This window comes from Cygnus olor, chromosome 4 (genome assembly GCF_009769625.2).
Source record: "Cygnus olor isolate bCygOlo1 chromosome 4, bCygOlo1.pri.v2, whole genome shotgun sequence".
Lineage (NCBI taxonomy): Eukaryota > Metazoa > Chordata > Aves > Anseriformes > Anatidae > Cygnus > Cygnus olor.
In genome coordinates, this window is record NC_049172.1 from 35321486 (window position 1) to 35348320 (window position 26835).

At 44.2% G+C, this 26835-nt stretch overlaps 1 protein-coding gene across 10 annotated transcripts in view; it reads left to right on the forward strand.

Annotated features, from left to right (window-relative positions):
- ZNF827 (zinc finger protein 827) overlaps nt 1–26835 on the forward strand; it is a 129386-nt gene that overhangs the window by 21622 nt on the left and 80929 nt on the right. The window contains exon 1 of one of the 10 annotated variants that reach the window (XM_040554569.1): nt 1058–1439. The exons of the other annotated variants lie outside the window; for them this stretch is intronic. Coding sequence (XP_040410503.1) covers nt 1397–1439 — 43 coding nt within the window. The 5' untranslated portion in view covers nt 1058–1396. Of the gene's footprint in view, nt 1–1057; nt 1440–26835 lie in introns of those variants that run through there. 10 annotated transcript variants of the gene reach the window in all.

A 26835-nucleotide genomic window follows, 5' to 3' on the forward strand; every position in this document is an offset into this window, starting at 1 on the left:
TTAGAGTTTAAATCATTAACAACCTCTGTGTGAACTTTTATCCAAATGACTGCAAGTCACAAAGAGAACACTTCTCTTTCACGAAGTACCTTTTGTGCTTCAACGAGACCCATTCCCTCTTCTATTTTTTCCCCACCTTCATGTCCGTCTTTGAAGAAAGATGTGTGATTTGTGAAGTAATGAAAGTATGTATCAGTTAATGAAAACTGCTATACTGCCTTCATAATGCACACCGAAATTGCTTCGGGATAAAGCTTCGTCTAACCGTATTACAGCAGGAAAAAAGTAAATTTCACAAGTCCAGCTTGCTGTGTGCACTGCAGGAGTTTCATGTGGCAGTTAAATCAACTATTAGGGGTGACCTAAGCGTGCTTTCCTCCCCCGGCACGTGCACTACTCCAGGAGCTGGGATTTTCAGGGGGCTTGCATTTCATCCCCTGCTTAAAAGCTGCCCTGGCACAGCTCAGAGCCTGGTGCGGGGGCAGTGCATCCCCAGCTCCCTTCTCGCTCACTTTGTGCACCGCCTGGGGCAGGGGGAGTTGTGCTCAGCCAGCCTCCCTCCCTCCGACCCTGAAGTTGGTTAGGATCAGCCTCTCCACCCCTGTGCCTTTTCATCACGCTTTTTCTTTTCTATCGCAGGAAGGCAAAACGCCTTGATTTATTATTATTGATTTATTTTTTAAATGGGGGGGGATGTTATTTTCTCTCCCCCCAGATCGGCGAGGGGCTTCCCGAGCGAGCAGCCGAGCCTCAACCCCCCCCCTTCCCAGCCCCTTCCCTCCCTGCCCGTCCTTGCGGGGCGGACCGGCGGCGGGTGCGGGACCGGGGCAGCGCACCCCGGGGCGCGGGGGCACCTTCCCTTCCCTTCCCTTCCCTTCCCTTCGCCCTGCCCGGCCGGGCGTGTGCGTGTGTGTGTGTGCGCGCGTGTGTGCGCGTGTGTCCCCGGCTGCCTCCCGCGGGCGAGCCGTGAGCGCCGCCGCTGCCCTTTGATCCCGGCGTTAGTGTTAGTTAGGGGCCGGCAGGAGCGGGGCGCAGCCCTCGGCACCGCCGCGCCAGCCCCGGCCCCGGCACGGCGCCCGCCCGCCGGGACCGCAGCCCCCGGCCGCTGGGAGGGAGCGAGGAGGGAGCCAGAGGAGAGAGCACGGCGAGCGGGGACAAGCCAGGTGCACGGCCGGCTCGGGGGGAGAGAGCAGAGAGAAAGAGCGCGGGGGGAGAGCCCTCGGCGGTGGCTCCCGGGGAGCCGGCTCCAGCCCCCGCTCCCCCGGCGGCGAGGGGAAGCCCGCCCCGGCTGGCGGCTCCCCCGGGGGGGCCCGGCTTTGTGCCTGCCCGCGCCCCCCCTCCCGGTCTTATTTGATCTCCCGTTAACCGAGGAGGAGAATGTGAAAAAAGGGGGAAAATGCCCAGGAGGAAGCAGGAGCAGCCCAAGCGCCTCTCTTCACGTAAGTGCCCCCTCTTTTTGCCATTTTCTCCTTCCTCCTCTCCCCGTCTCCTTCCCCTCTGCAGCCGCCTCCGTCGTTTTGTGCATTAGTTTAGGGTTACAGAGGTGAAACTGACAAAGACACAGCCTGGGTTATTCCTCTTTTAGGTCTGAGCTAAGGCAGCCATGTTGGTGATGAACAGCCTTGTGCCCTTTTAATTTTTCCTCTCTCTCTCTCCTTTCCCCCCTTCTTTCTTCGCGGCTCTCGCCCTTTCCTCCCGCTCCCTCCCCTCGCCCGTGATTGTGCATTTGTGCTGGGGGGGGCGGCGTGGGCTTCTCTTTGGGGCCGGGGGGGGGGGGGGGCGATTTATTGGGGTGGGGAGGGGGGCTAGCACCGGAGGGGAGGGCGGCGAGAGGGGAAGCGGCTGCTGGCGTCTTGCGCGGAACCAGCCGCGAGGTCCGGCCCCGGCTAAAGGTTGCGGCGGGGCTGGGCGGCCCGGGAGCGGGGGGAGGCGGCGGCGGCGGCGTTGGGGGCACCCCGCAGCCGCCCTGAGGGGGGCCAGGGCCGGCGGGGGGAGGCACAGCGTGCCCGGCGAGGTCCCCGCAGAGCCGAGCGGAGCGGGGAGAGGCGGCGGCGGGCTCGGGGCTGCCGCCGGGGAGGGAAGGGTCAGGCGAGCCCCGGGCGCCGGCGGCGCTGCCCCGGGCGCAGGGCTAAGGGCATCCCGCGCATCCCCGGCACGGCTCAGCACGGCTCGGCTCGCCCTGCCCTGCTCCTCCGCGCTCCCTCCCTCCCTGCCTGCCTGCCTCCCTCCTCCCCCCGCCGTCCCCCCTCTTCGCAGAGCAGTTAACTTTTCTCCCGCTCCCCGCACGAAGCGCTCGGCAGCCAGTGCGGGAGACGCGGAGGGGAGGGGAAGGCACCTAAAAATACCTTGCCCCTGCGTGGCCCCGGGGCCGGTTCAAGGCGACCGGGGGTGGCCGGGGGCACTGCCTGCCTGCGGCTGCTCCGCTCGGGGCTCGCCCGCAGCCCCTCCGCGCCGGGCCGGGGGCTGAGCCGGCGGTGCCGGAGCCGGGCTCGGCGGCGGGGAGTTGAGCGGGGCGGCCCCGGCCGGGGGGCGCAGCGGGGCCGGGCCCTGCACTGCGCGGGCGGCGCCGGGCCGGGGCCGGGGCTGGGGCCGCGCTGCCCCCGGCACCCCCTGACCCCCCCGGCCGGGGGGCGGCACTCGCAGCCCCGCCAACAGCAGCGCCTCCTTCCCTCCCCGCTTTCTTCCCGCCGGGGTCGGGTTAAGGGCTCCACTTGGGCTTTTTTTTCCTTTCCTCCCCCTCCTCCTCCTCCTTCCCCTCACCCCTCCGCTCTCCGCTCGCCCCTTGCTGGCGGCCCCGGCGGCTGCTCCCCCGCACCGCGGGGGCGGCCTCCGCAGCGCCCGGCTCGGCCCGGCGGGGGCAGGGGCCAAGCCCGGGAGCACCGGGCCTGGGGCGTCCGGAGGGGGGGGCGAGCGCCGCCGCCCCGCTTCGGCCCGAGCCCCCCGGGGGCTGCCCGGCGGGGGGAGGCGGCGCCGCGGCCGGCCCGGCGGCTGACCTTGCCCTCGCCCCTGCCCCTGCCCTCCGCCCGCCTCCCGGGCTGACACGGCGCCCGGGCTCCATTTTAGCTCGCTCGGCCGCGCCGCTCCCGGGCGCTGCCTGCCGGGGCTCGGCTCCGGCGCTGGGCTTTGGCTGCCCCCGCCTCCGGGTTGCGCCTCAGGCTCGCCTCGGCCCCGACCTCCTGACCGCCTGCGCCGGGAGGGGCCGCGGCCTCTTCCGCGCCGCCCGGCTGCTGCCTGCATTGTGCCAGCCGAGCTCCGTCTGGGGGTGCTTTCTGCGTTTTATTTTAAATGCACGGCCTAATTTGCAGATTAATTTTTTAGTTAAATTCGTGGAAGCTTTTTTTTTTTTTTTCTCCTGACGTGTGAAGCATGCACACACTGTATGTCCCACAGTAATGCTACTTGTGAAATGGGTTTTATTTAAGTTCTTTTACAACGAGATTGCACTGGATTAAAAACTATCATTTGACAACACCCCTCCTCCCCCCCCCAAAAAAAAAAAAAAAAAACCCACCTAATAATACATTGGATAATTCAGGAGAATTGTAGGAATACTGTTACAGTCTGCAGCCTTGCAGGTCCAGAAGGTGCCTTGGAATTAATTCATTGCACTCAGTTCAGGGTGCAAATGCTATAAATAGTGATTTTACTTTTTTTAGCAACATATTGCTTTAATGGCTACTCAGGGTAAAATACATTTTTATTTTGCAATTCCTGCTGTTTTTAGCAATGCATTTAATAAGAGTGCATACATTTTTCATTTTTAAGTGTTAACAATAGCAAAAGAACATGAAGCCCACCATGCGGATCTGGAAGGGAGATGGCTGATACACTATTCAACCTTAACTCTGCCCCAGTGTGGACGTTATGCTGTGATTCAGCCCTAAGCTATGTTACAGGTTGTTGCTAGCACATGAACACTCCCCTGTGCACCTAAATGACTGTGGGGCTCGCTTTGACACATGGCAACTTACTGAACCCCTCTGTGATAATTTGGGTTCTATCAGTTGGGGAAATAAACACTAAGACATGGTTCCACTGAATGATTTGGCAATGCTAGAATGCAAATGAGCAAATGTGGCTCAGTACAGTAAGTCCCGTGGGCTTTACTACGGCTAAGGTAGGAAGCTGTGTTTTCAGGGCATCTAGGCCTTACTTTCCTATAAATTATGTACCCCAAAATGCACCTGAAGAACACAGTCATGCTGCTTGAAGCGATGGTATACAGCTGCTGCTGACTGGGACGCTTATTTTGTACTTCTGTACATTGACTTCACTGGACAACTGTTCCGTAGATTTAGAAGTAATTTCACAAAAGAAGATGGCACTGCCAAAACACATCGTCTGGTGGAGAAATTTTATGTAAAAGAAGAAAGAGTTGTTTTAGGCTGTTGCAACAATTTAACTTGGTTTCAAGTGAGTTGCCAGATACTGATGCTTAAAAGGTTGAAGGAAAAAAGGGTTGATTTTATTAGATGCAATAATACTATGCTTTGGTGGTATTTGCTTAAAAGGGCAGAGTTAAGGCTGAGCCCTCAGTTGCTGGAGTTGTTTACAGCATAATTTGGTTTGGAAGGGTCCTTTGCAGGTCACCTGGTCTACCCCCCTGCTGAAAGCAGGGTGAATCTCAAGAGTTCAGTCAGGCACAGGGGCCATTTGAAATGCCACCATTAAAGTGTTGAACTGGAGTTTCCACCTGTAAAGGCGTGAAGTTTTTGGAAAATGTTTAGTCACAGATGCTAGTGGAGTGTCTTTACTCACTGCAAAATCCAAGTGAATCCTTTTTAAGATACAAGTGAATAAGGACAGGACTTTAGGAATTCCCGGATAGACAATGGCTTATTCATACAAAAATGAAATAGTAGGGCAGCTAGCCTCAGTTTACAATGAAAGAGTTTGGTTCATAAGTTAAAAATTTACCTAGTGCACGTGTGTTATGATTACTTCTGCATGCACCTGACTCAGACAAATCAATGCGTCTTCACTGGAATGTTTAAAGGAAGTCTATTCTTTAGTGTGACTTAGTTTTTTTTTGTTTGCTTGTTTTTGTTGTTGTTTTGTTCTGTTTTAGTTTTCCCTTTAACTACTTCAGTGCTTAGACCTAAATAAAGATTTTTTTTTCTCCTCTATTCTATGTCTATCAGAATCTTTAAAAATGTATGTATAAGTACAGCTTTACTTTGTTTTGTTCTCCTCATGGCCTTACTTACCACTCTACCTCACACAATTTTATTTTCTGAGAGTTCCTGAAAGTGCATTTCTCCTGAACTTCACAAATGTGACTTGGAAGAGATCAGCTGGAAAAGCAAAAGTTCTGGAAAGTTGTGAGACACTCAAGTATTATTTAGGATCTAGACCACTATGTTGCCTTAAGTATAGCAATCAATACTCTTTGGGGTTTGATTCAGTCTCAAAGGCTTGTTTGCAGTGTAGTTTGTGAATGAATGCCACAATACCAGGTATACAAAGCTTGCATTTGTTATATCAGACACGATTAGAAGCTACATTCAAAATTTTGTACTACTACTACTATCTGAAGAATGTGGTTCATTTAGGACAAACTGTTACTTCTGTTCACAATCTTTTGTTGAAGATGGAGACACTGCATTGATACAATGTTAGTTTTGATATCAAAAGCTACATTTTTGCTAATGAGGGGGCATAACTCTTCTCGCTTTCATGGTCAGGTACTTTGCTGAAGTTTTAAGCTGTTTCTATACAGTGAAAACAAAACAAAAAGCACAAACTCTGAAGCTTTTTATTATATTGTTTTTTGTTGCTGGGCTATATCATCAGAGTGTAAAGAAAATACTGACAGCAAAATAAATTAAGAGTAATTGAAAGTTTCCTTCTTAGTTTATTTCAGCACCTTGCTGTATTTGATACTTTCTAATGGCATGAGATGGTGTTTTGGATGGTTTTTTCAAAAGAATTCCCAATGTCAGAAAAGCTTTCACCAGCATTTGAGAGTTTGTTCTGAGACAAAAGGCTTTTACCAGGAACTGGAATCTCTCTTTTAATAGTGTTTATTACCTTACTATCAGGCATTACATGTACAAGGGGAAGCTTTTAACATATTTTCTATTTACTATTTTTAACCTCTCACCACTGCAGGGATCATGATATAGCTCATTGTCGACAAGAGGATCCATGTAGGGAAAATTATTATTCTTAGTATGATTAGGTTAATAATTTCATTGCCATCATCATAGTTGTCCTGGTGGTACTGTAATGTACCTCTCAAATGAACAGCAGCATTTTGTTGGATGGAGTAGCATCTGCATTACTCCATCTGAAAACACTGTTCTTATTTTGTCCCACTCATTATAGCAAAGTCATCACTGACTTTTCAGAAATACAGTCCCCATAAAGGGAGAAGGTTTTTGATGTCTTAAGTTCCTGTCTCTTCAGATTTGCCTTTTTTTTTGGGGGGGGGGGGGAGGGGGGGAACAACATTATATCAACTACATCACTTGTATAAAGTTATTCAGTGGTCAGTGTCTAAAGTCATTCAATAGTAGACTATGTCTTAGTGTTGTCTGATAGTACAGAATATAAATCACACTGGAGTGTAAATTGGACTACCACAGAGTCAGTGTTGTGCTCATTAAAGTTACTTAAGTTTTTAGGATCTTACGAATTGCATTTCAGAGAGGGCAGGAGTACAAAAGACTGTAAAACACAAACAGGGAAACGTGCAGGTAGAGCAGTAAAATGGGATATGTAAGAACATGCAGACAATGCATTTTTATTTTTAACTCTTAAAATGGACAAAGAAAGAGTGCAACTTCATCTTTGTAACAGAGTGATTGTTGTCTTTTTATATATAAGAAGGCAGGAGTAGGAAGAATTTAGTTTAAAAAAAAAAAAAAGAAGAACAGCCAGGAGGAGCTGGCTGTTCAAAGTGAAGTATTAGTAATTTCCTATAATTTAATCAGACCAGATCCCAGAGCAAGATAATGAGAGCATGACCTACAAAAGAGGACTTTTTGGAAGTTAAAAGGGTTTCTAACATGAAGCTTCACTAGGCATGTGATTTGTCATGAAGCACCATATAGAGGACTTTTTTTTCTTTCACATTGCAAAGAAATCATAATATAGACATTAGTTCGGATGGTTAGGGAGAGCTAATTTGGCTTATGCCTGGAATCCTTTTACTGTTACAGCTGTTAAACTACTCCAGAGTCATATTTGAAGAATTTATCTTCTCAATAATGTTTTGTTCTGGTTCCTGGTACACCATTTTTTTGGTGCCTAGTTTGCTCTTCATGGTACTGTGGTTTGTATCGGTTCAGTTTACATATACAGAACCCGCCATGGTGTATGCGTGAAGTGTCACGTGTTTTATGAAAATAATGTGCAGAAATCCTGAGTTCAAAGTAACTGGCAGTATGTAATAGATGCCAATTTTCAAGGGGGAGGGGGACTTCTCTGCTTCTCTTTTTGCCCCCCAAAGACTTTTTATTTCACTTTTAAAAATTGTTCATATGAGGAACAACAAATGATGTGGGCTGATATGATCATGAAGAATAACAGATGATATTAAGCTGAAGGAAAAAAAAAACACCACCAACTCAAAAAGGTAGATATTATCCCTTTCCCCAAAGGATTATTGTTTTTTTTAAATTTAAATAATAAAACTCAGGCTTGACCGGACTTCAGTTCAAAGGAAGCATGCTGCAGGGTATAGTCAGCATGTCTCTGCACATATACACTGCGTTATGGCTAATTCAACGTACGATTCAGTAACATATACCCATAAGTTCACTTAAGAGCTTGTCTTTCAGTTTTTCTTTTTTACAGATAACTCGGGGTCATAAATTACAGAACCGTTATGCTCCCAAAGACGATTTCTCTTTTTCTTCCGTACCTTCAGTAGCATTTACAAGCTGGTGTTCTACTGGGCCTAGACACCAAACATGCTCAGTCTCAACCTGTTGACTTAGCAGTTGGCTCTATCGCGTAAAGTTTCTCCTGCTTTTCAAGGGATTTCATGTTTGTGGTGTAATTACACCAAATGGTAGTAGCTCAGGTTAAGCCTAATGCTCAGGCTAACCTGTTCTGTTTTGCAGGTTAAAAAGTTATGATTTTTTTGAGAAACATGCAGTTAGGAGAGAAAACCTGCTTACGCAGTCCTTTCCCTTGTTCTTTTCAGTACTTAGGTGGTAGTGGTGGAAGTTGGGGGCGAAAGAATGGCTGATGTTGGTAGCACAGTAGACCATGAAAGAAAATTTGTTTTGCAAGTCTGCTGATTTAGCTGCTGCTTAGAATAAGTTGCATTAAAAATGAAAGGGTTACCAGGTGGTAGAGGTCTTGTAATGCATGGCTTAATCAGCAGTTTCAGAAAGTCAAGGTAGGTTCCAAACATCTGCTCTGTTTCATTTCTTTTGTTTGGGACACTCTCTCACTAGGATAGAAATAAAAATTTCAAAACAACTCAAAGCAAGCTCCTGTCATCGTTCCTTTGAATTCTGCATGGTCCAACCTCTAGGGATTCCCATCCTCAAGAAGGGGTTATAACTCTGCTGGCCGTCATCTGAAGTTTGCTGCTTGAATGTCTTTTTCCTTTACCACAGGGTTTTCTAAGGAGGTACAAAGAATTTTTCCCTGCATGGTCTTAAACTAGTAGGACAGAAGTTTTACCTGAAAGTTTCTGTATAGGAGAAGGTTTAGTAAAGGCTTACTTTAAAATTAGGGCTTCCTATTTTAAGTGGATGTTTTGGATGTGTCCTGGGTCTTGGTGCCTGTTAGGGTTTGTAAGATGGTGCATCAGGGCAAAAATGGGAATTCAGGTGAATGCTTAAAAACAAATGGCAAGTAACTCAGAAAAATGCATTAAAAGAGTCGATGGTTTTAACAAGTGTGACTCCGCTTTATGAGTGATCCTTATGTGTGAATTTATTAACGAACAGGAATTCTTTGCAAGTTGGAGTCTTTGACTGGTGTAGTAGTACAAATGAGCAACGATAAATCGTCTCAAATAATTTGTTTTCTCAAAAAAATTAAAATAGCATCAGATCTTCCGCAGCAAGATGATCAGGGAGTCAAAAGTATGTAAGGAAAAGGGGGGGGTTGTGGGCAACTGGATTTATCCAGCAGCCGGTGTTGTGGCTGTTTGTGTTTGCATGCTTTCCTGAAGCAGAGGCAGAATTACTCCCCTTATAGGCCACTGTGTCAAATCTAGACCTCGCTACTAGTGACCAAGAACTCACTTCATCTGTGATTGGAGCAGAATTTCCCCTTGTCTGCTTTTGTATTTCTAGCACTTTGAGGCCATGAAGAGCCCTTCTCAGGCACCGGTGTAAGCGTAACAACCCAGAGCTGCTCTAATTTCTGCTGCCCACTGGCTCTCATCCTGCTCCTCGTTCTGGAGAGGAAGGGCTGACATAATCCTTTTGTCAATTCTGTGTGGCCAGAGGGAGTTGTATGCACAGAGAATAACTCTGAAGGGGGCTCTTCTGCCCACCTTGAGGTACTTTCACATTGCCCATAAGGTCTAAATGGACTTCACGATAATTGCTTATATGTCTTCCTGCGGAGCGCTATGCCACATTGAGATAACAAAGCAAGCTCTAAATAAGCTACCTTGTGTATGGGAGGCAGTTATCACAGCAGTCTACCCAGGTTAATTCAGCTATAATACTTCTGGGTATACTCAAGCTGGCTCAGGTATCACTACATAGCACTGTGTTATTTAGTATAGACATATTCTCATGAGAATCGGAGTTGTTGTCTTTGAAGGCGTTTACTGGCCTGCATAAAAAGTGTTGGTAAAGCCCACAGAGTTTTCAGCCAAGAAGTGCTCTTTGAAAAAATCAACTCAAATCCCATTGCCATTGGCACGCTTGTTTGTTTGTGCAGCAGAAAAGCCAGTGATGGAATGGATGTAGACACGAAACTTCCCCTTCACTTCCAGCATTCCTCTCAATCTGAATTTTAGCTGGATTTGTAAGGCAGAATACAGAAATGAACTGTGCCCTAAGTAGCCATAGCATTAGTTTCTCGTAGCATGAGCTCAACACAGAATCCTAAATCTCTTTAAATTAAATCATGTTTCCACTTTTTATTCGGTGCTTGCACATTATTTACGTGACCTCTAACTTTTCTTAAGGTTGAAAGCTGAGGCGGTGCCTTAGTGTGTCTAGGAGCGAGGAGTGTCTGTTCTACATGGAAAGAACTGCTCCTGTGTGTTATCCTACCCCTACGAGTAGCTTCCTAATCCTCTCTTATTTGGCTTTGCTTGTTAACCCCAAGCAATCCTCTCAGGGTCAAAGAAAGCAGCTGTCTTTGGTAGCAAACAGCATGACAAAATAAATACTTCTTCAAGCTCCCCTTAGATACGTTACCATAATATCATCCTTGTGGGAGGAATTAGAGAAAGAGAGAATATAATTTGCCATGCTTTAATCTGACTTTGGGAGAGAGGAAAAAATAAATTATAGGGGACTCGATTCTTGTGACATTTATGGGAAGGAATAATTTCAGTATCTAAAACCTAAACCTTTTGTTTCTGAACCAGTCAGCAAGCTAATGTGCATAAAGCACTCAGGTGAGTAATGGGGCAGAGTAAGATGGTAAATCAGGAGCACGTTATTTACCAAAAATAGATCTAGAGAAGCTGCATATAAGCAAAAATAAACAGTGGTTAATAACAAAGATCTTTGTTAGATCAGGTATGCTGCCTGATCTCACCTGCTGTGCTTGAGTATTGACACACGTACAGTTTGTGAGCTCCCCTCTTTGCTTTGTGACCCCTTGACATAGGTTGTAAACACAAGAGGCATAGTTAAAGGCATTGCAGTGGTTTGGTCTGAGGCTTCCCTGGTTTTCTTTATTGCAGCTTACATATTATAGTAGTGTTGGAATTTCTAATTGGTTTTGTTGTTTCTTTTATTTTACCGATCACTTGAACAATCTTCGTAAATGTCTTCTAAAGCAACAACTCCATGTTTTTTAACAGTATTTTTCTAAGAATCAATGTTTTGGAGTGGTTACTGTGGGGTTTTCTCTTTCTGTATTTTAATAAAAAGGAAAGAAAGTTCGCAGCATTTGCTGTCGCTACCTTCCCAAGTTCAATATTTAAAATAATCTAAAATGACTAGAATGAGTTCCATTTAACCAAATTTTTAAAACCAGACCATAGTGGTTTTTATCAACAATGGGCCAGCTTTGCAGTCTTCCTCTGATTGCCCTTGTGCTGCTAAGGTGATGCAGATGTGGTGGAAGTTGCCTTCGTCTTCCCTGACGGGGATTCTCATTGCATGGGGATGTTCCTAGGGGGAAAACAACACTGTTGTTTCTTACGTCTCAGTATCACTGAAACTTGAATAGGCTGTGAATCAGAGACGGAGCTGTGGTCACAGATGGAGCCGTGGCTGCAGCTTACTGGGATCTAGTTATTCCTAGTTAACAACCATTTCCAACTGCCCCTGAGGAGCCAATCCCCAGGTTTTGTGTTAGAAAATGCAAGGGAGAATCAGAGATCTGTAAAGGCTCATGCTGCATTCCTCCTTTGCCAATACTCACATGTCACACAGCAGAGAACCTGGCCCTTTACGTAGACTGAACAGAAGTGTCTGGATTATTGAGTATGTAGAGATAGTGATTCTTTCGAGCTGAGTGGAAGGAATTGCATTTGCCAGAATGCCATTGGGGCTGTTGGGAAGTTAAGATGTCTTATTTGTACTCAGAGAAGGAAATACTGAGCTGACCCCAAAGTCAAAGTAAGTGCAAGTCAGAATGTTCAACAGTGCATCATATCATCGAGGCAGGCAAATGCACATGCTTCTTTGACAGTTTTTTGAACTCCAATATGTCCTTTATAGGAAGAGCAGCCAGCCAGCCTCCTGCAGCAACAAAGATCGAGAGACAGAAAGAGAGGCTGTGTTCTTCTCCCTTCCTTAGAAGCTGGCTGAGTTACCTTTGTGCACAGGACGTGAAAACCTGACTTTAGCAAGCAAGAATTTTTCTTTTGCTGTTTTTCTAGCATGTAAGTTACCATTGTTGCTTGGAATGGTCTTTGCATCTAAGAGATCTAGATTCCAATGACAGAGCTTTCTGGGTTATCTGGTGTTCATGAGGATGTTTGGAGGCTCGGTGAGACAGTTCACTGACAAGAAGTGGACAGTTTTTTGGAGTTCTTGTTTCTTTTTTTTTTTCCTGTAGTTCAACAAGAAGTTATTTTCAGAGATTCTTCACACCTTTTGGGAGAGAGCTTCACAGACATCTCTATTTTTCCAGCTTTAATCCTTGTGTAGCACTACTACACTGATGAGAATTAGTTTTCTTCCTTTTTCTCCAAAACCACGTGTGATGTAATCACTGCTTTTATCACTGATAATTCATCCTTTTTTTTCATCCTTTGCCAGTCAATATTTATGGTAAGTTTTCTAGACCAGCTGGAGAGATTGGTCAGCCTTTTCCTATATGTGGGAAAGCAGAGATTTTTCATGTGGTACTTGCTATTTTTCATTTTGGTAATGCCACTACTTTGTCAGTGTCACTGCCTGAAGATTTGGCAGTTGTATAAGTTGATAGAATGAAAAGTTACTTGGAACTGGTTCAAGAGAAGACACAACATGCTTTTAACCCCTTGGGGAGAAGAGGAAAAGTTAATGCTGCCATTTGTGTTATTCCAGACATTTGTTGGCCTTGCTTGAGATACTAGAGCCAGCAGTCATGAAGAAACCAGACGAGAAGTAGCATATTCTTCTGTAGGGGTCTGATTAGTCTTTCACGTGAGTGTCTCCTAGACTTCTGGTTTTTACAGTAGTTATTAGACATCTGAAAGTGCTCTCAAGAACTACCTTGTGCATGAGAGACAAGGAAGTATTGTTTCCTTCTCTTTTCTTGTGTTTGTATAGCACTTAGGGGTGCAAGTCAGAGAGTTGTCCTCAGCATACATGGCCTAACAAAAAATAGTTTGTCTGAAAGAGAGTCTGTATTCTAATTAGATGTACTGTAGGAAAGATGCATTTAGCAGTTTCTCAGTGAAACCAAGGCAGCAGTGAATGAAGTCATGCATGTGGACAGCAGTTAGTTGTCCCTCTGAGAAACAGAGGTAAGCAGGAAAAAAAAAAAAAAAGGAAAGCACATTCCTTGAAATGACTGGGTATGTTCTGGATGTTGCTGTATGTTTTTTCCAACAATTTTGAAACCTAAAGAGCTTTCCTCAGGTATTGAAAGGATGCAGGGCTTATATTATTCTGTCCCAGTACAAACCCTGGTGGGATTTCTTCCCTTCTCCATTTCAAAACTTGACCATGTCTTTGAAAAGACTCAGGAAACCAGATCTGTTGCATAGTCCTCTGTACTTAGTGACTTCTATGTGTAGAGAAAGAGGATGATGCATCATTTTCATTTTGGTTTCAGCTTCTGTGTCTTTAGTCAGATATTTTCTGTTCTTTTCTGGAAATCTCTTTCTATTACCAGTGAGAGAAGAGGTATGGAAAGGGAAATTTTACCTGCGATCATGTGCATCTACCTTGCCACAGATTTGATATTCCCTTCTGAGCCTAAACCAGCTCACTGCTTCCAAGCAAGGACAACAGCCCTCTGTGGTTTTCCCATGCTCTCTTGCATCTTTGAGAGTTGCCTTGTTCTTTAGATTCCCACCAGGGGCACTAAGGCTGCCTACCTGATGATGAAGTCAGTACCTGCAGTGCCTCAGTAGTATTTCTGCCCCACCATCTTCCTCTGAACATTCATGACTTATTCCTGTTTTATGGGCGGTGGTTTGGGAGGGAAGGCACTTTGGACTTGGTACGAGGAGCTGAGGGGGGACTGGGGACTTCATGCCCTGTGTATATCCTCAGCCAGGCAGGAAGGGATGGATGGGGAGGCAGCGGGTGCCCTTGCTGGCGTGTTCAGGTGTGCTGAGGGATCATTGAGGGCTGTGCACTGAGCAAAAGTAAGTGTGGAGACATTGGCCTCCAGTAATGATAGCTGGGGAGCTTTACTTTCTGAAGCCACGGCTTCTGCTGTTTAGAACCCTTTTTTTTTTTTAAAAAAAAAAAAAAAAAGCCTGTTGTAATCCTGTCTATAGCAATTAAGGATTTCCTACTAATTTAAACAGTTGGTTTTGGCAATGTACAGATCATCTTGTCATAAGTACTGTTACTAGTAATGCAAGGTTGAAAAATTTACACCAGAATAAGAGTCAAGGAAGCAGATAATTGACTGATTTATCAACCTTAGCAGACCATTTTTTTTCTGCTAACATTGTGGTAGCTATGGTAAATTTACTCTGGATTGCTTAAGGGTACAGATCGTGTATGGTTAGTACAACACATGAGGGCACCTCCTTGAAATGAATGGGTGAAGGAGCAGGTAATCAGCCAGCCTGGTTTTGGTGCTTCCGTTAGCCTTTTGGGCAGTGGTGTGTCCCCTAGGAGGGTTTGGAATTGCCCTGCCCAGGACAGCTGATAGCATAGGAGCTTTATGGCGTTTCCCTGGTGTTTCTAGGTGCATCTCAGTCTTTCAGGTCATTTGAGAACTTTCTGTAAACTTATCACCATGCGTAAGCCATAATGCTGAATTGCTGTTGTGGTAAGGGGAATTATTTATTTTCATTGCAAATTGTTTGTATGCAACCAAGTGGCATGTTTGAACACTTTTCTCACTTTGGTCAGCCCATTTTGCCAGATGAATTGACACTTGCAACTTCTCATGCACTTCTTTTCCGACTGTACGGGTGACTAAAATCTTGTTGCTGTGGTGACCCTGTCAGTTTTAAATGACTAGCCACACTAAAATGAGCTGCACATATTGAGGGTAAACCAATGTTACAATAATCTGCGCTGTAAACCGATCCCTTTTCTCTTGGCTGCTCTAAATTGCAAGGAACATGTAAGGATTTTTGTCCTTGCTTTCTGCTGTCGGGGTTGTGACTGTTCTGAGGCTTGCAGTACATTTCGGGCAATGAAGATGCGCTTTGTCGCAGTAAAGAGTTGAGACAGAAATCACTGCAGCCAGTTCTGGGAGGTGGCAGGTCAGGTGCAGGCCTTAATTAAGATGAATTGTTAGCTGATGAAGGCACTAAGTGAGTAAGAGCAGGCGGTTCATAGATATATTTCAAAAAAATAGAGAACACAGATATGCAAAAGAGAGTGAACCACCGGTTTTATCTGTTACCAAGTTAAATGAAGATTAGAAAGCAAAGCTTTCCAGCCGTTTTTGGCACCTAGATCATACATAATATGATAAGAGAAACTGTGCTAGTCATGCTTAATGCCCTACTTCAGTTTTGCTATGGGTACTTCTTCTCTTGTGAAGTGCTCACTACTTAAAAGTGACACCTGCAAGGGTGCTTCTCTGAATTTTCTTCTGGTGTTTGCTAAAGCCTTTTGGATACCTCTGACAGCCAAGAAGAGTCCAATTGCTTTAAGATGCCTTGAGCCATCCAGTCAGCAGATAGATCCTCTAAACCCTCCGTTATGCCTAGTCTTTTTCTTGGAGATTGATCACCTCAGCACCAAAAAAGTGTCGCTGGGCATGCAGAAGGAAAATCTGCTGGTCTTATTTCAGCTATTCAAGGCAGATGTTTACCTCTGAAAATGTATGCAATTCCTCTATTTCCAAGCTTTTCATTCAGGGTCAGAGGTCAAGTTTTTGGCTAGTACTGTGATCACTCCTATGTGCTAGCCCCTTTTTTTGAAATCCATTGCCTTTAAGGGACAAAAAGTATAAAGAACTGAGGTAGTTGTTACTTTTATTTTTCTCCTTTTAGCTATCTTAATAATGTAGTATGATTCTTCCATTTTCTCAAGTAGAAGTGTCCAAGTGAATGGATCTTGTCTTCTGTAACACCCAAACAAAATGTTATGCTGATGGATTGAGAACGCTGAGGTACTTCACTGCTTGAACTCATGGTGATTGTTTAGTCAGACCATAGTTTTCCCTCCTTCTCTCTCTTTTTCTTTTTTAAGTCAGAGATAACTGCAGCCTGACATCTTGTCAGGAAAAAAAATTAAATCTTGGTTTTGGTGTCTTCTACTTCAAAAATGCAACAGAAGACTATGCCCTAGAATCAGACTACTACAAAACATGTTGGTGTTTGGAAATAAGTAACCAAGCCTCTGGTAGGTTCTAGTTTTGTGTGCAGTAAAAAGTTCTTCAAAGAAGACTTCATTAATGGCCTGTCAAAGCAATAAAATCTCTTCTCGCTCATGGAGTTCATTTTCATCCAAGGATGTCTTTAAAATACAGATTCCTATACTGACCATTTGGCATTCATGTGATTATCCCCCCCAATAATTTGATTTAGAGTGGAAACTAAATTCCCGCGTTTAGAGATCTTAAGACCGTAGAAAGCTTTTTCAAATTCTTTGCTAGAATTGTTTGGGGTTTCATTTCTAATAAAGGCCCACGTTGGGAAATCTTAAAATACTTCTGGTCCTTTCTGAGGTAGGCTGACATGGTAGGCCTCAACGCTTTATATGCTAAGGATAATAAAAGTGTTGAGAATAATGTTTAACTCTTACTTTGGAGATGCCAGCATCCCTGTTACCTTCTGGTATTTGATACGTTTTCAGTGTGACAGCCTATTGCCATAGACATCTAACTAGAGCAAAACAAATGAACAAGCAAAGTGAATTTTGGCTAACTGGGAAGAATTATAAGGAATTTTTCAACTTGCTTATAACTAAGAAAACGTAGAATTTGTAATCACTGTGCTGAACTTACTATGTAAGTGAGCCCACTGTGGTAAATGTGTGCTGATGTTAGAAGATCACTACAGCTCCAGGTACAGGGAACGTCTCTGGGTATAGACTAGCACATGAACCACTTGAACCATCAAAGATCATTAAAACTGATTCCTATTTCAAATAGAGCTGTGGGAATAACAGTTGATCTCCTGCGTATTTAGTTTGTCCTCACATTTATAATACTCTGTCAGAGTCTTAATCGGATATCATAGCTGGTTTTAAAAGACCTGGGGAAGCCTGAAATTCCTGATAAGGGGCTTTTGAATCTGGCTCAGAAGCTGGTGCCTGAAGAAGTGTTTAGTTTTGTAGCAAATAGTTTATCATATTGTCTTTTTTCATCAGGAAAAAAAGGTGTATTTCTTTGATATTTTAATGTACAGACTCCAGGTTTTTGGTTGTCCATATTCCTGTGGTGTATAAATCAGCATGATTGCAATGTCACGCTTTATGAAAGGTGTGCTCACACTCAACTGTAGCTTATTATAGGATGTTGACGACGGCCTGTGGAAGAACATTTCAATAAGGTTGGCTGTGGTATTTTGCTCAGTCTCCCTAAAAGTGCTACAAGAAGAACATAGGTACCATAAAATACGGTTTGTAAGGAACATGATTTTCTGTTGTTAGACTGACACTTTATGTACTTTAGGAATCTGTCGTGGGGCTACTAACCAAGCCTTTGCAGAGTAAGCTGACTTCAGGAATATTTGTTTCATCTAAAAACCTCATTCATAAAAAACAATTGTCTTTGTCTCCTTCTCTTCAGGATTCCTAGGTATTGTCAAGTCAATGAAAGCTCTTTAAGTAGGATGCTCTTCTCTGGGGTAATGCTTGAGAAATGGTCTTCAGAAACATTCCTCTGAGTCCACGTGTGTCCCATTCTGTTTTGTGCATGCACTTTGAGTGCTTCGGCTCTGAGCTTCAAATAGGGGCAAAATCCTAGAACAAAGTCATTTTAAATTGTAAGGAGCCATATACAGTATATGTATAATAATACATGTAGATTAGTATACACGTATATATAGTATGTATATATGTATCATTGATATATGTGTATAACACTGTGAGATGTACTTCCATGCCCACATATTGGTTGCTGATTACTAGGCCTTGCTATCAAGATACTGTTTCTGTGTCTTTAAGGTTTTTCTTCTCTCAGGAACATGCTGCCACCCAGTTCTAGAGAGGAGTGTTTTTAATTAGTCTCAGAACAATCTTTGGTGGGCAACGCACGCATAGATATCCTGGATAGGGCTTCTAAAGCAGCCTCTGTGATGTTGCCTACTGTGGCCATCCTGACCACAACGGCCTGGTCCTCCCTGAGAGGTGTAGTATATTGTGGAGGTTTGGGATGGGAGGGAGAATCCTCTGGTATTCTTCGTTGGCAAGGCATGATGTGCTTTGCACCATAAAGGACCTCAGGGGATAAGTGGCTCAAATTACTGGCTAGTATAAATACTCTCAGGCCACCAAATCCATTCCCGTTTCCCAATTCTTGTCTCATTCACATCAGTTTTGTTCCAACTTCTTGGCAGAGTTGAAATTGGCTCACTAAGCAAAGAACTGAGCAAATGTAAGAGGAGTCACAGGACCACCACTCTTTCAGTTGTAAGCTTGTGTCAACGGTTGTTAGGTTGCTGTTCACTTGTTTAAATCTCTGAATCCCAGTGGAAGCAGCACTCCTCTAATACTGATCCTACAGCTAGCAACTATAACCTCTTGCCTAGAACAGAAGAACAGTGAATCTTGGAGGCAAGGTGTCAAACATCCGTTGAACTAGCAGTAATTTTCTGAAGAGCTTGATGTTTTAGGGGAGATGAGACTTGCTGTCCCTATAATGTCCTATCTTGTGGTTCATCAAGAGCCAGGAGAACCTTTGTGAAGTAGTGATAGCTTACCTCAGGAGAAACCATGTATTTCTGTCCTCTTTCATGAATGTCCAGCTAGTAACAGAAGGATCCTTTTGGCAGATAATGAAACTCATTTGACATACTTATTCTGGGGCACTAGCCTGAAAATAAAAGGTCACTGTCTGTTTCCCATCTTTGACAAAATTTTCTCCTTTGAGGGACAGGAAGTAAGTCAGTTTTACATTGTCTGTGATAAGCATTTTCCATAATCCATCCTGCCTCCCATCTTCCTTGGAGTCCATAACACCTGGATCCTGTTTCAGAGAGGAAAGCGTTGTATGTGCATTTTGACTTTCAGCTGTTGGCTAGCAGTTGGGAAACCTGGATACATGGTATTTCTGCACACTCAGAGTTGTTTGTGCATACGGGCAAAGCATCTTGAAGAGTCCCAGTTACTGCGAGGTAATTAACTTGTCTTTCTCTAATCTTGTTCATCCTGGAGCCCTTTTTAAAAGAGGAGTGCTAGAGAAATTGCTAGGTGAATGTTCTGGGATTTTCTCGCAAGTAGATTTTTTTAAACTCATTTTAAGTTAGGGATAAAAGCAGAGGATATATGTCCTGTCTTTAAAGGCTGTGCCTTTCTTTTCCCCTCTTCTCCTTCCCTCTAGTTAGGAAAATCATTATTTTAGAAGATGTGGAGATGAAATACAGAGTCCTACCTAGGGCTTCTTTTCCTGTCTAATTGCGTGAGTATTTTCACACATCTAAAACACAGGGGAGAAAGACAGCACAGGAGAGTTACCGCTTTTTGGCAGTTTCTTCTTGCAGCTGTGCTGCTCTCTGGGTCAGCCTGCAGTAGAGAAATTTGGTTCAAGCACCAGCAACACTGCTAAACCATTTTGTGATGAGGTCAAGAGTTGAATAATCATCCCGTTGATAAGCGAGCGAGCCAGAAATTCTGTTGAAAGAGGACAGTGACTTATTGTGCTGCTTACCTATTATAGGTCACAGAAACCATGAAGGGAAAATGGGGGACCGAGGGCACTCTAGCACATGACTGTTTATGTAACTGTGACTTCTAAGTTTTATTTGCTGCTGTTGATGTAATAAAAGGAGTTAAGGCAGGCCTTTGTGTCTTTATTAAAATCATGATTTTCTTGCAAGCATCCCTATGGGAAAAATCAACAGCGCTACTGCTCTGGATGTATAGTCTAATCAAATGTAGCTGTAAATGCTTTTTAGAGGCAGGGATGTCAGTGCACAGTGTGCCCAGCGTCTCTGAGGTAGTCCTACAGGCTACACATCGACATAGTCTGGTGGGTGTGGGAACACACAAAGTTTGTTGAGCCCAAAGAAATAAAAAAAATATACAAATTGAAGTGCTTAAAAAGGCAGTCTGAATACAAAAACAGTAGTTTGTGGGGAACTGGACCTAGTGATTTATATAGAATACCACAAAATAGACTCCCCAGATATGACTGCCATTTTTAGGCCTGTGAGTGTTGCTTTCAGTAGAACCTCGTTGTGAAATTAGCAAGGGTTTATGTGAAGCTGACAGCCAGAGACAATGTGTATTAGAAAGTGATGTGATATTAGGGAGTGATCTCTTCTAATTATTATTTTTTTCTGTTGCTAAAATGATACGCTTACACAGTATATATGGTTTACCTAAGGTATTTACTGTATTCAGCCTTTAGCTCCTTCATTCTTTTATCTGGTCTGCACTAAATTCTGCCATGACATTTTTGTGACTGCTCGTTCTCATTGAATATTCTGTTTACAGTGAGGACTTCAAGTTCCTCTCCTCTTAATTTCATCCTGGAGCTTCTCCAGTATATCTTTGACTTTCCATATTCCACTAAAACTGTTCTGCCCAGGGTGACTAGCAGCCACTTTCTGGCAAATTTCAAGGCTCCTGTGCCAGAAGTACTTACCCAGCTTGGCCGGAGGAAGCGAGCATCCTTCTGTACTCCACTTCTAAAGGGCTTACGTTGGATGACTATTGCAGAGCTAAAATAGAGACTTGGTGGACCTGCATTCTCTTCCTGAAGGTGCTGCCATCGTGTGATGGGAAACTCATCAAAACTTATTTGGATATGTTGCTGGTGGTAACAGTCATGATGGCATCTGGGTTGCAGCATCTGTGAAGAGAGCATATTCTGAAATGGGCTGCCAGAACAGCGTATTTTGGCCTGGGGCCCAATCCCTAATCCTTGTTAGAGGGATCTAAGAAAGGAGACAGGAGGGAGTATAGGACATGGTAATTTGACGTGTTCTGGTGGTAATTGAAGCTATCCTGGAGGCCGGATAGGAGCACAACAGTTTACAGTCCGTCTCACCTCTTCCTTGTCTGTGACTACTTTTACACTTCTCCATGCCTTCTCGCTTCTCAGCTGCTGCTTCTCCTCACTCGCCCCCCTTTTCTTGCTGTTCTTGAGAGAATTCACATGAGGCCAAACTCTGGATCACTCAGGTGTTGTTTCTGCTTTATTTTTTATTTGTCTGCGTATTTACTTGGTTTTAAACTGATTGCTCACCTGAGTCAGTCTGTGGTTCCCCAGAACTCCTTACGGATGGCTTACTGCTTCATTTAAGTTTAATGTGACCTTTTAAATTCTTTAGGCATCTTTGCAGAGCTCCTCAGCTCCCCAGTGTGGACCTATCACTCAATCCTAGCTCTTTGAGTAGGCTATGGAATAGTGTTTAGTATAAAATAATATAGAAAATGGTTTATGATAGTCATTGAAGAGGGAGTAAGATATGCTGTTAAACTGCTGCTTATACTTGTAGGTCAATATAGCTTTAGTTGGGCTAAACAAAAGCTGCAGGGGCAAGAAAATATCAGAGAGAGGAAACAAGTGAGTTGGAGCAACAAACTAGGAAGATGACTTGGGTGACAAATAGCCAACAAATGCAATTGTAACTTTATTTAGATTGAGGCAAACTTGAATGGTCATATCTGAAATCTTTATATAGAACATGATGCTTGATGCCAAGTTGTAGTTTAACCCTGGCAGGGTGCTGAGCACCACCCAGCCGCTTGCTCACTCTCCCCAGGTGGGATGGGGGAGAGAACCTGAAAGATAAAAGTGCGAGAACTCAGGGGTTGAGATAAAGACAGCTTACTAGGTAGAGCAAAAGCTGCACATGCAAGCAAAGCAAGGAATCCGCTCGCCGCTTCCCATCGGCAGGAGGTGTTCAGACAGGTCCAGGCCAGCAGGGCTCAACATCACACGTAACGGTTCCTTGGGAAGACAAACACCGTCACTCCCAACGTCCCCCTTCCTCCTCCCCTACCCCAGCTGCTGTTGCTGAGCACGATGGCACACGGCGTGGGACATCCCTCTGGGCAGCCTGGCCCAGCTGTCCCGGCTGCGTCCCCTCCCGGCTCCCGGTGCCTCCTCGCTGGCCGGGCAGCACGAGAGGCAGCGAAGTCCTTGGCTCTGCGTGAGCGCTGCTCTGCAACAGCTGAAACAGCCGTGGGTTATCACCCCCCTATTCTCATCAAAAATCCAAAACACAGCATTGTGTGAGCCTGTACAAAGAAAACTAACACAATCCCAGCCGAAACCATGACACAAGGTAATAAAAACAAGGTCTTCTAATACTGTGAATCCTGGTCCTATAGATTCCCAGACTTTTCTTGAAACGTAACTGCAGAAGTTAGGGCAATCTTACCTAATTTATCCCATCAACAGTTTTCATGTGAGCATTTCTTTGAAGTGATTTGACTTCTACCTTCTTTTATATTTGTTTTAATTTTTGTTCTGTAATCCGATAATTACGATTTCCATATGTATGATATCACTATAGCATATGGATTTGCAGCGTTAATTCTGTTTTGGAGTTCTGTAATTTACTCATTGCTCTGAGTGATTAAAGTGAAATTATGTCCCTCTTAACATGCCAATTCAGTCTCTTTGGGGTAGATTCCCTAATTGTGGCCATTTCTCAGGTAATTTCTGGTGGTCCACATGGTGTTCTTGCAATCATGCTTTTGCTTTCACTGCCCATGTCTGTCGCTCAGTGCCATAACTTGAAGACCCTTACTTTTTCCTTGTGCTGCATAGCCTGCATCTGCTCTGCTGCATTCGTATTTCTCCACTCCAGGTCCATACAAACTGGAATTGTTTATCATCTCATACTTGCCAGTTTCACAAATGGCACGTGTACATTTCATTAGGTAGAGTTAGAGCTTTCAGCGTTTGTGTTGGGTGGCTCAGTATTTAAATCAACAAACATGTTTGTCTTTTTCAGTTTGCAGAGATAAGTAGTGTGTGCAGTTAATATTTACATTTTTATTGATATCATGGTCAAATTCTAATCACCACTCTACGTCAAAAAGCAGATGGTCACAAAAGCGAAATAGCATAGTTTAGGATCAATAAGATTTGTCTGTCAAACCGATCTCTTGAAGGGGAAACAGAACTTCTCCGTATTTGAAAACAAGCAGACGAGTGGGTGAGCGCGAGAAACTGGCACTTCTTCAAGGAGTGCTTTTGCACACATCTGTGGCTTTGCCAGAGATTGCTTGATATTGGGCTACATCAGCGGCCCAGCAGTATTTTGGTGCTTTTTGTTGATGCTGGCAGGAGTGGGAAGTACGTGTTTGAGGCTCCTGGGTGAAGCGTGATGGGGTAGTCCCGAAGCAGGCAGGACACCCCTAACTTCACCAGTCTGCCAGTGACAAATGGTTTGGGAAGCAGTTCTCCTGCCAGAACTGCCATGGAAGTCAGGAGAGAGAAGTGCTGACAGGTTTTGACTCTTGAATCATGTTGAGAAGAGGCAATCTGATGAGCAGTTACTAGGTAAATGTTGGAGGGATTCCCAGCCAGGTCCTGTTCAAAAGGAAGTCAGTGAGAATTTGCCCGTAACTCCTAAGTTACCTTTTCCAGCTTTGCAATTTCCATGTGGTTTCTTACCCACATTTAGCATTTAAGTCTTAAATAGGAATGAAATGTTTGTAGCTGAACATTTGTAAGTAATTCTGTAATAACAAACTGGTATGTTTATGATGGAGAAAGAAGAAACCTAAATGTGGTGTTGCATGTCTGCTCCAACCTTTCAAGGACTTCTTATTGGAGCTCCTTAGTTGCATTGCAAAAGGAAAAAAACACGTCATGCAGATCTTCTGCCGCGAACCTGAAAGTCAGCTAAAGTTTCTTGACAGGCATGGAGGTTGGCTCCTATTTCAGACAAACGTGGTCTGGTGTCCCATGAACCCTCTGAGTTCTGGGGGGAGGTTTTATTTGTTTTGAACTCGTATGAAAGTTGATGGGTTGGGCTGGCTGCCCCAGGAGTTCTCAAGCTTGTTCAAACTCACAGGCTTGCAAGTGTATGTGAATTCAAGTCCTGCCCTGAAGGCCATGAATGGCAACTTTGCTTAGAAATGAAATTGCCAGGCTTCACGGTTATGCTTCTAAACCAATTCACTAGTGTTTAAAAGGAGGCTTGACTGAGTTCATGATAAGACACTGATGCTGACTTTTTCAGCATTAACCTTACAGCCTCAAAATACAGTGGACTTGATACTGCAGCAACTGAGGGAATTACTGAGAAGAGGAAAATTAGAACTGTGTCAGCAGTTAGAGGTCTGGTTTCTAGGTACTGAAAGAAACTGTATGGGGAGAAAAAAATCCATCTGGTTTTTGGGATAGAGACGCTACAGACGAAACTTTTCCCTTTTTTATACAGACCGCTTGAAGTTTTGAGAGCTGAGTAGGTACAGGTAGATGAGCAACAGGAGGGGGAGCTCTCACTGCGTTACCCAAGGCGGAGGGAAGTTCTGGGCTTCGTAGTAAGCCTTTAAGTGAAAAAGAAGAGAGCTTCGTGGCTGCTACTCCCTGTCGATGATAGGTTGGTGGCTGCCCTTCACGTAGGCAAGACCAACGGGGAACATGCATGTCTGGAAAAAGAAAGGTGATCCAAGTCGTGTTCCTGTCCTGTCTGCCTTTGGTACCTTTTTCTTTGGTTCCAGCTGTTACGTAGTCTAAGAAAGCTCTTATGTTGTCTAAGAAAGCTGCACTGCAGCCCCACCATAGCAGACGTAGTTCCTCTCCCTGCATCTTTACAATCAATTTGCCAGTGACCTGTTCGAGCACTGTGAGTATTTCCTGAGGTGTCAGCCATAGAGAGGAGGGATAGATAGCAAAAAAAAATAAAATATGTGCAACATTACTTTTATGGTTAATGCAAAAACAGGTACAGGTGAGAAGGAAGAGTTCATTTCCAGTGCAAGTAGAATGAATAAGATCTGTAAGAACGGTGGTTTTTAAACTGTTTTTAAAGGACTGGTTGCAACTAGGAAACATCAGTGTTAAGGAATAGAGATACATGTCCAGGAACAGAGAAATTTGGAGGTTTAGTAAGTTGGAAGTTTCTCTAAAACAGAAACCCACTTCTTCTGGTAGTTATATACAATTACATTTCTCTAAAGCTGTAGTTTTTTGTTGACTGAGTGAAGGGAAATATGATTATCCCTCACAATTTATGGGCAGGGAGCAGAGACACAGAGAGAGAGAAGGATTTGGTCCAGGGGTTTGGGGGGGGTGTTTTAACCCAGACAAATGTAAACGTGCATGGATGTAAGTGGTAGGATGCAGGTAGGTTCTGGCTCAGAGCCTGTGTAGTGGTGTCAGCTCTGGGCTGTGTTGCAGGGGACGTGCCCTGCTCTTGGTGCATCAGTTCAGGAGAAGTGCCAGTAAGATGCTTTCTTGGCTTCCAGTCCAGAATTTGCTTGCATCTGGGATGAGCGGACAGGTCTCATCTGGCTGCACCCAGCTGTAAAGACATGCCTCAAGTTACTTTGCAGCATTCACAGGATGAAATGGGAATACCTGCAGTTCTCCTGCAACCTGCAGAAGTGCTGCCTCGACTGGTTAGCACGTCTGCTGTATTTCAGTGTACATGGTATTGGCCTGCTATTGTTACCACTGCTGCCATCTGTGATCCTACATTGGATAGTATCAAAATAATTTTAGATAAGTGCTTTGGGTTTTGCTTGGCTTTTATTTGTTTTGAATAGGAAAGATGCTAACCCGCTTCTGTGTAAAATACTAATCTAAGGAAACGGCTGCTTTTATTGTGGGGTCTTGAAATGTTGGTGAAAAAATTTCAAGGGGTTTTGAGTAAAAGGAACTTACTATGACGCCCTATTCCTCGTAATGTATGCAACATTCAGAGTGTCTGTTGGTATATCTACACTTAAGCAAGTGGCTAGGTTTTTCCTTCTTAAATTCATTGGATCAAAGCAGTAACATAAATCTAAGATTTTACTCATCGACTTCTCTCCAAGCTTTGTAATTTGCCGGAATTAAATATGGAATCTGGGAATAATACATGATCATAGGTACAGTACATATCATGCAGGCTTATTGCCTGCCAGAATGTCAGTGGAGGGTTATATTAAATCCTTTTGTTTTGCTGTGCTATGATTACAAAGATTCTTTTGTAGCTAGGGACACGAGTCTAAAAGAAGAAATGTGAGAGGTATCTGGCAAGAGACGATAACATGAATTTAATCCTAGCATTGCTGTTGTTCTTGACCATGTTCTGATTGGCCAACAAGATCTGCAAAAAAAAAGAAGTCTTGGTCATGTCTGTATTACTTTGAATACTATCAGGAAGAAGAGCAATCCAAGGTCACAGCACTGTAAACACTGCCAGTGAGATCTGAGGAGAGACGAGATGTGTTGCAGTTACCCAAAAGAGAAAATGTAACTAACTGCATTGAGACCAACACATGCTTTTTTTTTCCTTTATAATTTCAGCTAAACTAACGTCAGTTTAGGATAGTCTTTAAAACTTTAATGAAGAGTGATAAGCAAATGGAAAGCAAGTAGTGTCTATGTAAGAAGAAAAAATAAAACCCAAAGGTTAGTTTTGTGTTTATGATATTCCTCTCCTAGGTAGGTGAGAGATGAGACCTTTAGTTTGCATTCATGCATTAGTCATTTCAGCTATTCAGAAATGAACTGTGTATTATTGGTACAAATTGTCTTATATTTTAGATAGGGGTCACTGCAAGATTTGGCTGAGATTTAAAGTCACTGAAAGAAACTCCTTTGAGTAGCTATACACCTGATCTGCTTTTGAAGGCACGCATGCCTGTTTTCTGTACTGAGATTCAAGTATCCAATAATTTCTGGGCCTGTAAGTCCCTGCTTTATACCACAGAGTTCATAATACTTTGCAGGGTGTGCAGACTGTACTGATAATAAAATAATTATCAGTATATATGAGTGGTGCCCTGGTGGTATTTAGTACATGTGGTATACTTGTACTAT